This window comes from Hypanus sabinus, chromosome 1 (assembly GCF_030144855.1).
Source record: "Hypanus sabinus isolate sHypSab1 chromosome 1, sHypSab1.hap1, whole genome shotgun sequence".
In the NCBI taxonomy this organism is placed as follows: domain Eukaryota; kingdom Metazoa; phylum Chordata; class Chondrichthyes; order Myliobatiformes; family Dasyatidae; genus Hypanus; species Hypanus sabinus.
The window spans coordinates 78,402,817-78,414,870 of NC_082706.1; the positions used below are offsets into that span (position 1 = coordinate 78,402,817).

The 12,054-nt window shown below is 41.3% G+C and overlaps 1 protein-coding gene across 1 annotated transcript in view; it reads right to left on the reverse strand.

Moving 5' to 3' along the window:
* Window positions 1–12,054, reverse strand: part of mlh1 (mutL homolog 1, colon cancer, nonpolyposis type 2 (E. coli)) — a 130,928-nt gene that overhangs the window by 71,266 nt on the left and 47,608 nt on the right. Inside the window, exons 6-7 of the mRNA XM_059971177.1 lie at window positions 8,347–8,438; window positions 7,361–7,403 (exon numbers count right to left, since the gene is read on the reverse strand). Coding sequence (XP_059827160.1) covers window positions 7,361–7,403; window positions 8,347–8,438 — 135 coding nt within the window. The remainder of the gene's footprint in view (window positions 1–7,360; window positions 7,404–8,346; window positions 8,439–12,054) is intronic.

Sequence of the window (12,054 nt, forward strand, 5' to 3'; positions counted from 1 at the left end):
ACTTTGAGAGGTTTGTCATGGCCAAAATCCATTCCTGCCAAAGCAAGAACTTGGACCCGTGGTAATTTGGCCTTTGCCACCACAGGTTTATGGCAGATGCAATCTCACTGGCTCTTCACTCTGTCTTGGATCACCTGGATAATACCTACGTCAGATATTGTTTATTGATTACAGATCCAGCATTCAACACAACCACACCCTCAGTTTTAGTCAAGCTCAAAAACCTGGACCTTTGTACCTCTCTCTGCAACTGGATTCTTGAAAAAAAATACCATCCTCCCTTGTTGCTAATCAACACTGGATACCTCAAGTATGTGTGCTTAGCCCATGTTCTACTTTCTTTGTACCCACGACTTGTGTGGCTAAGCACAGCTCAAACACCATCTATAAATTTGCCAATGACACAACTATTGTTGGCAAAATTTCAGATGATGAGGCAGCATACAGGAGCAAGATAGATCAGCCAGTTGAGTGGTGTCACAACGACCTAATGCTCAAAGTCAGCAAGACCAAGGAATTGATTGTGGACTTCAAGAAGGGGAAGGTGAGGAAACACAATAGTCTTCAATAGAGATCAGCAGTGGAAAGGGTGTGCAGTTTAAAATATTTGGGTATCAACATCTCTAAAGATCTATCCTGGGTCCAACACCTTAATGCAATGCCAAAGGTGGCACGACAGCGGCTATATTTCATTAGGGGTTTGAGGAAACTTGGTATGTCATCAAAGACATTCACAAATTTCTACAAGTATACCATATAGAGCATTCTAACAGGTTGCATCATCGTCTGGTATAGAGGGGCCCACTGCCCAGGATTGGAAAAAGCTGCAGAAAGTTGTAAACTCAGAAAGTTCCATCATGGGTACTAGCCTCCCCAACACTGAGGACAGCTTCATAAACCAATGGCTCGAGAATAGAGGCATCAATCATTAAGGATCCCCATCACCCAAAAACATCCCCCCCTTTCATTACTACCATCAAGGGGAGGTACAGAAACCTGAAGATACACACTCGACATTTCAGCAACAGTTTCTTCCCCAGCACCATCAGATTTCTGGACAATGAACCATGAACATTACCTGCATTTTTTTTAAACTACTTTTTTTATATATACATAGTCTTCTTGCTGTAACTTACATATTTTTAAAAAATGTTTGAAATATTGCAGAATATTGATAGCTTGGGTTTGCTATTTGGAAGTTTGGTTGATTGCTGAGCTTAGCAAAATGTCTGTAGACATTTTGGCTCCAATCAAGAAGCCATCATCAGTGTGCCGTCTCCTCAGAATGCTGGCTTATCTTCTCCTCTGGGGTCTGAATGGATGTTGATTAGACATCCTGTTCCAACTGGCTTGTTCAAAAACCCTGAACAGCTTAATAGTAGAAGATTCTGATTGGTTACAAGGGAAGTTCCTTGGAAAAGTTTATAATGTATTGCAATGTACTACTTCCATTAAACAATAAATTTCACGACATAAGCTAAACCTAATCTTGATTCTGTATGCAAGTGTCTTACTACCATCCCAACTGCCTGGGTTGCCATTTTCAGGGAACATGTACCCTAAGGCTTTCTACAATACCCTCACAGTAAATGGCAAGGCCCTGAAAACTTCTGTCCAAGTTAACTTTTCAAAATGGAACTTGTCAGAGTTAAACTTCATTTGTCAATTCTTGGTCACTTCATCTATATCCAGTTATAATTTTCAATTACCTTTACTGTTCATTAGTCAAAATGCTGGAGGAACTCAGTATCTCAGGCAGCATTTACAGAGGGAAATGAACAGTCGACATTTGAGGCTGAAACCTTTCATCAGGACCTAACGCAGGGTCTTGGACTGAAACATTCACCGTTCATTTCCCTTCATGGATACTGACTGACCTGTTGAGTTCCTCTAACATTTTGCGCATGTTGCTCAAAATTTCCAGCATCTGGGGCATCTCATGTCTGTCTGCTACATTGTCAATTTATGCTATCTTCAAATTTACTAAACATATCTGAACAGCAACCGTCCACTACCACAAGATACAGATGCTACAAATGTGACAGAGGTACAGTTTGATAAGGGCAGGCATAACAATGGTACTTCTTTGGGAACTGTTCAGTTCAGCCATATGAATAGAACTTAGACCACCAAATAGTCAGTGGGAACTTGAGATTTAGGTGTGTAGAGAAACTACTCACAGTAATAATAAAATGGCTCTATTAGTGGGAGATTTTAACTTCCACTGGTATGGATTGGACTATTCAGTGTTAAGGACCTGGGCAGGGAGCAGTTTGTAAAATGTGTCCACTAGGAAAGTTTCCCTGGTCATTTAAAAGCACCCTATTCGGGTGGGTGCAATACTGGATCTCATGCTAGGGTAAGTAACTGAAGTGGCAGTCAGAGAGCACTTTGGCTCTAGTGACCATAATTCTGTGTGTTTTAGTATAGTGATGAAAAAGAAAACAGGACCACCGATTAGGGTCCTAAACTAATCAGAAGCAGAATTTTAGGGAAATTAAGCAGTATCTAGCACAGGTTGATTGAGTGAACTTGTTTGAAGGGAAAAGAAAGAAGAGCAAATGCAAGGCCTTTAGGAGAGTGATAGCAAATGTCCAGGAGCTCAATGTTCCTGTTACGTTGAAGGGTAAACTTGATAAGTTTAGTAACCTTGGTTGATAAAAGATTGAGGTTCTTGTCAAGAAAAAGGAATGTACACAAGGTTTAGGAGGTTGTGACCAAGCAAATCCCATGATTACTATAAAAAGACAAAGAATACTGTTAAGAGGGAAAGCAGGGAGGCAAAGATAGGATAAGAAAGGAATGTGGAAAGTAGGTAAAGGAAAGTCCCAAAGGATTCTTTTTTTAAAAAAAACTTTTTTTTATTGAGTTTTCAGATAATTACAGAAAGAAGGAAAAAAAATACCCTTCCCCCCTCCCCCCTAACATCCCTATAGACAAAGAAAGAAAGAAAGTCCCAAGGGATTCTATAGCTATGTTAAGAGTAAAAGGAAGGCTAGGGGAGAAAGTAGGTTCCTTAGAGATTAACATGGCTGCCTATATTTCAAGCCACAGGAGATGGGTGGGATTTTTAACAAATATTTCTCCTTGTATTTGCTGAGGAGAAAAACATGGATGCTAAGGGATAAGGGAAATAAGGATGTTTTGGAGAACATCCATAATACCAGGGAAGGACTAGCAGCCTGACTGTGCACTAAGCTGGATAAAACCCAGAGCTTCACCGAGTTCATCCTTCGACTTCCTGGGAGGCTGGAGAGGGAACTGTGGAGGTACTTGCAGAAAATTTGTACCATTGTTAATACCGGAGTTCCATAAAACTAGAAGGCGGCTAATTTTATTTTGTTGTTAAGGGAGCAATAAGCCATGGAACTACAGGCCAGCCAGACTGAAATCAATAATAGGAAAGTAATTGGAAGGGATTCAGGGGGACAGGATCTATCAGCATGTGGATAAACACCTGATTAGAAGACTCAGCAGGGATTTGTGCATGGGAAGTTGTGATTTAAAAGCATTTCGGAGTTTTTTTTTAAAAAGAGCAATCAAAATGTAGATGAGCACGTTGTCCAGTTGTGACTTTAGCCAGGCCTTCGACAAAGTCCTGCATGGTAGCTTGGTCTGGAAGGCAAGGTCCCATGGAATCCAGGGAGAACTAGTTAGGTGGATTCAAAATTAGCTTGAAGCTACGAAGCAAAGGGTGACAGTTGAATGTTGTAATGGAGACCGATGACTCGTGGTATGTCTTAGGGGTCAGGATTGGGACGTTTGCTAATCATTACTTATAACGATTTGCACATGAATCCACAAGGCTTGATCAGTAAGTTTGTGGATGACAACATTATCTGGTGTCATTGATAGTGAAGAAGTTTATCGTAAATTATAAAAGGATCAGCTAAGGAAGATGAGAAGCAAATGCTAAGGGAGATGAGAAGCGAATGACAAGGCAGATGGATTTGTGGTGTTTGTAATATTTCAGTAAGCATTCTTTGTGAAATGCTTGAGGCAGGTATAACTGCATCATTTAAGAAGAAATTAAGTAAGTACAGAATGGACAAGGCTTAGAGGGATAATGGGTTGGTCGCAGGAAACACGGACTAGCTGGGTGGGCCCTGCAGTCAGCAATGGGCTCTGAGTTGAAGGACATGTACCCATGCTACATTACTCTCTGACTGCCACATCCCCTTCCTGGCCTGACTCCTTTCACAGTCTCTTCCAATCAACCTTTGCTATTCACACAAAATACTAGAGCAACTCAGCAGGCCAAGCAGCATCTACGGAAAAAACTACAGTTGATGTTTCGGGCTGAAACCTTTTGGCAGGACTGGAGAAGAAAAGCTGAGAAGTAGATTTAAAAGATGGGGGGGGAGGAGAGAGAGAAACAGGGGAGATGATGGGTGGGCAAGGAGATAACATGAGTGAGGGACAAGGGGATGGGAAACAACGAAGGGGTGGGGGGCAGTGGAGGTATTACAGGAAGTTTGAGAAATCAATGTTCATGCCATCAAGTTGGAAGCCATGGACGGACATATTGGGATGAGAATGGGAAATGGAATTAAAATGGGTGGACATTGGGAGATCCCACTTTTTCTGGTGGACAGTGCATAGGTGCTCGGTGAAGCAGTCTTCCAATCTACGTCGGGTCTCACCAATGTACAAGAGGCCACACCAGGAAGCACTGAACATAATGTACGACCCCAACAAACTCACAGGTGACGTGTCGCCTCACCTGGATGGACTGTTTGGGGCCCTGAATGGTAGTGAGGGAGGAAGTGTAGGGGCAGATAAAGCACTTGTTCCACTTTCAAGGATAGGTGCCAGGAGGGAGATCAGTGGGGAGGGACAAATGGGCAAGGGAGTCGCGTAGGGAGTGATCCCTACTGAAAGCAGGAAGTTTGGTGGGGGGGGGGGGGAGAGAGAGAGGGAAAAGATGTGTTTGGTGGTGGGATCCAGTTGGAGGTGGCAAAAGTTTTGGAGAATATGTGCTGGACATGGAGGCTGGTGGGGTGGTAGGTGAGGAGGAGAGAAACCCTATTCCTGGTAGCGTAGCGGGAGGATGGTAAAAGCAGTTGTGCCTGAAATGGAAGAGATACAGTTGAGGGCAGTGTTGATGGTAGAGGAAAGGAAGTCCCTTTCTTTGAAAAAGAAGAGGTCATCTCCTTCATTCTAGAATGAAAAGCCCCATCTTGAGAGCAGATGCGGTGGAGATGGAGGAATTGAGGGAAGGGGATGACATTTTTACAAGTAGCAGGGTGAGACAAGGTATAGTCCAGGTATCTGTGAGAGTCTGTTAGTTGTGTTGCTCAGATTTCCAGCATCCGCAGATTTTCTTTTGTTTGTGATTTACCTTTGCTATTTCCAGTTTAATATCAAAATTAGCCTTGCCCCAATTTGACTAAATTGTGGACCTGTATTATCCTTTTTCCATAGCTATTTTTAATGGTGGTAGAATGATGATACTCATCTCAAAGTACTCCCCAAACTACACTTCAATCACTTTCCCAGCCTCATTTCTCATTAACACATCAAGGGCTGTCCCTCTCTGGTTGAGCCATCTACATATTGACATGTCATCACTGGAAAAGGACCTAAAACAGAAGGCAAGGAGCAAAGCTGCAAGTGACATAAGGAAAATTCTTTACATGCAGCGACTGTCTAAGATGTGGGATGCACTATTGGCTTTGGGGTGGTGAAAATGCACAGATTCAATTATTGCATTCAAAAAAAATGCAAAAGAAATACTGCAATAAGAGAAAGGATGGGGAGGCCAAACCAAAATGCCACCATGGACTCAATGGATTAGATAAATGGCCTCGTTCTCTAAGTAACCCATCAATCTGTCACAACATTGGCCTGAACATGCTAACAGAACTTACTTCTGGGCAATATCAACTAGAATACAAACTGCTGATTATTATGAACAATCTGTCATCTTAGACTACATTCAAATCTGTGAAAATCAAGAGCTGACAATCACAGCATTTGCACAATCATTCAGGAGATGCTACATTGGCACTTGTAAAATTCAACCCCGGAAAACACTTAAAGAGTCAGAAAACACGACAATAGGGAACCAGGGTCCTTTAGCCCAACTTGTCTTTGATGACCAGGATGCCATCTAAACTAGTTTTATTTACCTGACTGACCCATATCCCTCTGAACCTTTAATTCATGTACTGTCCAAACGTCTTAAATGTTATTTTTGTATCTCAACCACTTCTTCTGGTAGCTAGGTCAACAAATGCATCACCTTCTATGTGAAGTTTCCTCTTTCACTGAAGGCAAGATGGGAAAGATTTAAAAGGTGTAAGCTCATTTGCTCTTGATTCCCTTCCTACAGGAAAAAGGCTGTATGCATTTACCCTTCCTATGCTCATCAGGATTTACATGGCTCTATAAAAGTGTATAAAATCTCAATCCCAATACTTCAAAGAATAAAGTGCTAGTTTGCTCAACTTCTCCCTTTAACTCTGGCTCTCAAATCCTGACCACATTCAAATACACTTTCTCTGTCCTTTTTCCATCTTAATGTCATCTTAACATTCATCTTTAACAGGGTTACGAATACACAATACTTGCACAAATGACAACTAACATCTTAATTCCTATACTCAATGCTTTGACAGTTAAAGGCCTTCACTGTCCTGTCTACCTATCTTGTCCCCAAGTACAAAAGAATCAGACTTACAAATATACCAAGGTTTCCAGGTGGAAGTAGGTTGAAAATGACCAGTATTGCTAAGCATAATCTATTCTATATGCCAAAATGATTTTATTTAGTGTGCTTTTGTTTGAAAAAAGAATGCTTCCTCTCCTCTCTTCAATCTGTCTAGAATCTAAACTGCCAATGTAGTGTAAAGAAAAATCAAGATAATCTGGCAGTTACTGTTAAAAGCGCAAACTGAAACTAACTTTTTCTCTTCCCAAGCATTGTCTAGCCTATTGAGCGCTTCCAGCATTCTATTTGTTTTCTTGATTCACAATAACTTTTTATTTTGATTCTTCTGCATCAGTGGGGAGATTTCAAATTCTATTCGCACAATGAAACTGCCAGTTTACCAGTGAGTCTCACGAATCACATTTCAAAACATTTAGCACATAGTAAAGGCTTGACTAGTTTGTAAATTGCAGTTCAAAAGACCCAGCACAGAACATTACAGGACTCACAGGAAAACTGAAAAGTGTGCAAGGCAAATTCATTGTACTCAAGGTTGCAGAAGTAATGCATCTAAATAATACCAGCCACTCAACAGCTGGAGAAATCAGAATCTACCCCAATTGCTCCTGATGTATTATTTTGTGTAAAGGTCTTCTTTGAGATGTGTTATTTCAAGAGGAAACCATAGTCAACCCATTCTACACTCACCTTCTTCACACTGAAGCTCACTCCTGAATTGTGAATTGCATACCTGTAAGATCAAGCAGTATTTCAAAGTTAATTTGTATTCCACTAAAAAAAAATCCCCCCCTTATCCAACTAAAACATTAAAAATGTACTTTATCATACAAAGCAGATTGTGTGGAGAGAAATCATCTACCCAACACAACAAATAAAAACATCATTCATATAAAGGCTGGACATCCAGGATAACCTCCAAGAGCTGATACTTGAGCACAGAAGTGACAAATAAGGTCCTATCTGGACAGACCCTCCTGAAGGGATTCTTTTTCTAAAGGAAGTCAGCCTATGTACGACAAGAATGGCAAAGATCACAGAACCATGGAAGAAACCCAGTGGAATAAAAATGAAAGTCTGACGTTTTGCTTTCAGTGACAATGAGGATCGAAAGGCATTGTTGTGGAAACTATAATCTGACCCACACATTATTCTCTTGAATTGTTGTTCCTTCAGATTTGGTAATGCCACCAGCAAGATTTAAACTTAAGCAAGTGTGAAGCTACCAGTCACATTTAAACCTCCAGCACGGGTGCATTTCACTCTATTAAGTTGGATACAACATGGCTGATCTTCAGATTTAAAACCTTTTCTTCAAAAAAATTTGACCAAATGCCATCTACAGATTGATAGATCAGTATTTTTCTTCTTCCAAGTACTAATACTTCTAAACTACAAAATAAATAACAAATTTCTAGAGTAAATAAACACGCACCATTGTTTTCCCTTCCAACATAAACTGCATTTACAAGTTTAAAATTACTACACAGATTCAAGCCTTATGGTTTAGCTTGAATGCGATCAAGATACAAGGCACATATTCCACATGCATTTGAGCGTTCTCCAAATTCCAAATATATACCTCATAACTCAGTAAATCTTTATATCAAGCAATGAATTCCCTGCAAAATGAACTGGTGAACTTAAAGAGAAATTAGTAAAAAAAATTTTTAAACCTGCTCACAACTTCCACAACTTTAGAAAACTCATCACTGGGATTTTTCAGAGCCTTCCTTCGTGTAGCAATATTATAGAAGAGATCTTCCACCTGAAAATAGATGTCAACATCCTGTTATTGCACCAAATATTTCAGTAGCGTCTTCAAGAAATCTCAGTACTATCAACTTAATTGGGCCTAACGGATTAAAATACATAACTAGTGTTATAGTCTTGATGTTTTAGATTACTGTAAACGGATTCAGAGACATAAAATGGGATTTGAATCACATATCACTACAATGTAACACTGCAATTATAGGTAACATTCCATTGATAATAATACACCTGAAATGTCAAAGGCATTTGACAGTTAACTTGGCATAAATACAAGTGCATGCTTATTTGACATCAATCTCTATAAATTGCAATAGTATCAATCACAAGCAAGCTTCTGAGGTCACCAGAAGGCAGTAATTTATAATGGACAGAGAGTCTCAAACAGAAATGCTCCTCAGCCCAACAAGTTCATACTGACCATTTTGTCCACCTAGCAAATCATAACTTTCTGCATTTGGCTTGTATCCATATAAACCATTCTCTTCCATATACCTATACAAGTGATTCTTAAATTATTCCACTGTACCTGCCTTAACACTTCCTCCTGCAGTCCATTCCATATACTTACAAACTCTGTGTGAAAAAGTTGCCCCTTCCGTGTCTTTTAAATCTTAACTCTCTTTTCCTATGTATCTAGTTTTGGACTCCCCTATCTTGGGAAAAGACTATATAATCATCCTCATTATCCATGCCTCTCATAATTGTTAACATTTAAACAGTAAGACCATAATATATAGGAGCAGAATTAGGTAATTTGGCCCATTGAATTTGCTCTGTTGTATCATCGTGTTGCTGTGCTAACCCTTTAACCCACTCCACGATCAATCTAATCCTTCCCTCCCACATAGCCCTGCATTTTTCTTTCATCCATGTGCCCATCAAAAAGTCCCTTAAATATTCCTAATGCATCTGCCTCTACAACCAGCCCTGGCAGCATGTTCCACCCACCTACCAATCTGTATAAAAAAATCTACCTCAGACACTTTCCTCCAAAGATCTTAAAGCTATTACAAACAAAGAAATCTGCAGATGCTGGAAATCCAAGCAACACACACAAATTCTGGAGAAACTCAGCAGACCAGGCGGCATCAATGGAAAAAGTAAACAGTCGACCTTTTGGGCCAGAACCCTTCATCAGGACTGGAAAGAAAGAAAGTCAGAATAAGAAGGTGGTGGTGGGGGGGGGGGGGGGGTGGAGAAGGAGGAGAGGAAGAAACACAAGTGATAGGTGAAACTGGGAGAGGGGGACAGGTGAACTGCAGAGCTCGGAAGTTGATTTCTGAAAGGGATACAGGGCTGGAGAAGGGGGAATCTGATAGGAGAGGACAGAATGGCATGGAAGGAAGAAAAGGGGGAGGAGCACCAGGAGGTGATGGGCAGAAAAGGTGGGGGGGGGGGGGAAACAGGAATGGTGAAGGGGAAGGGGGCAATTACCAGAAGTTTGAGAAATCGATGTTCATGCCATCTGGAATAAAAGGTGTTGCTTCTCCAACCCGAGTGTGGCTTCATCGTGGCAGTACAGTAGGCCATGGACTGACATGCTGGAATGGGAATGGGAAGTAAAGTTGCAATGGGTGGCCACCATGAAATTCCACTTTTTGTGGCAGATGGAGCAAAGGTGCTTGATGAAGCAGTCTCCCAATCTACATCAGGTTTCACCGATTTACAGGAGGCCACACTAGGAGCACTGATACAGATGACCCTAAAAGACCTGCAGGTGAAGTGTCGCCTTACCTAGAAGGACTGTTTGGGGCCAAGAACGGTAGTGAGGGAGATGGTATGGGGCAGGTGTGGCACTTGTTCCACTTGCAAGGGCAAGCATCAGGAGGGAGAGACAAGTGGTCAAGGGAGGCACATAACAAACAATCCTTGTGGAAAGCATAAAGTGTGGGTGAGGGGCAAATAAGAAGGCAAAGATGTGCTTGGAGTACCAGGAGGATCATAAGTGGAGAGGAACAAGTGGACCTTAAAGTTATTCCCTTTGGTATTAGCCAATTCCATCCTGAGGAAAATCCCTGGTGTTCACTGTATTTATGCCTCTTACCTCCAATAGTGCAGGCAAAATCTATTTCATTTTGAGATAGCAAAGGTGATTGATGAAGGAAAAACAATGCACATCTAAATGGACTTTAAGGCATTTGCCGAAGTTCCACATAGTAGGCTTGTTCAGAAGGTTAAGGCAAGCTGGTTGAATGGATCCAAAATTTATCTTGCTGATACACGGAATAGGTTATGGTAGAACGATATTTTTTTCTGATTGGAAGTCCATGACTACTGCTGCAGCATACAGATCGGTGCTGGGACCTTTGCTACTTGACATATATTCATTACTTGGATGTGAATGTAGGAAGTATGATTAGCAAACTTGCAGATGGTGGTGCTGTGAATAGCAATGAACGTGGCCCAAGGGCGAAAAGGACAGAGATCGGTTAAAAACGGGAGTGGAGGACTGATAGATGAAATTTAATCCCAACAACCGAGAGGTGAATCAAATGAGATTCTGCACATGCTGGAAATCTAGAGCAGAACTGGTGAGAGGTCTCTATCCATAATGTTGATTGCTTATTCCCCTCCATGTATGCTGCACAACTTGCTGAGTTCCTCCAGCTTTTTTTAAACAGGGCTGCGACTACAAACCCCATTTCCAGAAAAGTTGGGATATTTTCCAAAATGCAATAAAAACAAAAATCTGTGAACCTATGTTAATTCATGTGAACCTTTATTTAACTGACAAAAGTACAAAGAAAAGATTTTCAATAGTTTTACTGACCAACTTAATTGTATTTTGTAAATACACACAAATTTAGAATTTGATGGCTGCAACACACTCAACAAAAGTTGGGACAGAGGCATGTTTACCATTGTGTTACAACACCTTTCCTTTTAATAACACTTTTTAATCGTTTTGAAACTGAGGATACTAGATTTGCAATTGGAAATTTTGTCCATTCTTGCTTGATATAAGACTTCAGCTGCTCAACAGTCCGTGGTCTCCGTTGTCTGATTCTCCTCTTCATGATGCGCCATACATTTTCAATAGGAGATAGATCTGGACTGGCAGCAGGCCAGTCAAGCACACGCACTCTGTGTCTACAAAGCCACACTGTTGTAGCCCGTGCAGAATGTGGTCTGGCATTGTCCTGCTGAAATAAGCACGGACGTCCCGGGAAGAGACGTCGCCTTGATGGCAACATACGTCTCTCTAAAATCCTAATATACGCCTCAGAGTCAATGGTACCTTCACATACATGCAACGCATCCATGCTGTGGGCACTGATGCACCCCCATACCATCACAGATGCTGGCTTTTGCATCTTTCACTGATAACAATCAGTATGGTCGTTTTCATCTTTGGCACGGAGAACTCGACGCCCGTTTTTTCCGAAAACTAGCTGAAATGCAGACTCATCTGACCACAGCACACAGTTCCAGTCTTTCCGTCCATCTGAGGTGAGCTTGGGCCCAGAGAACTCGCCAGCATTTCTGCATAGAGTTGACATATGGCTTCCTCCTTGCATAATAAAGTATCAAGTTGCATTTCTGGATGCAGCGACGGACTATGTTAAGTGACAATGGTCTTCCGAAGTACTCCTGAGCCCAGGTGGCTA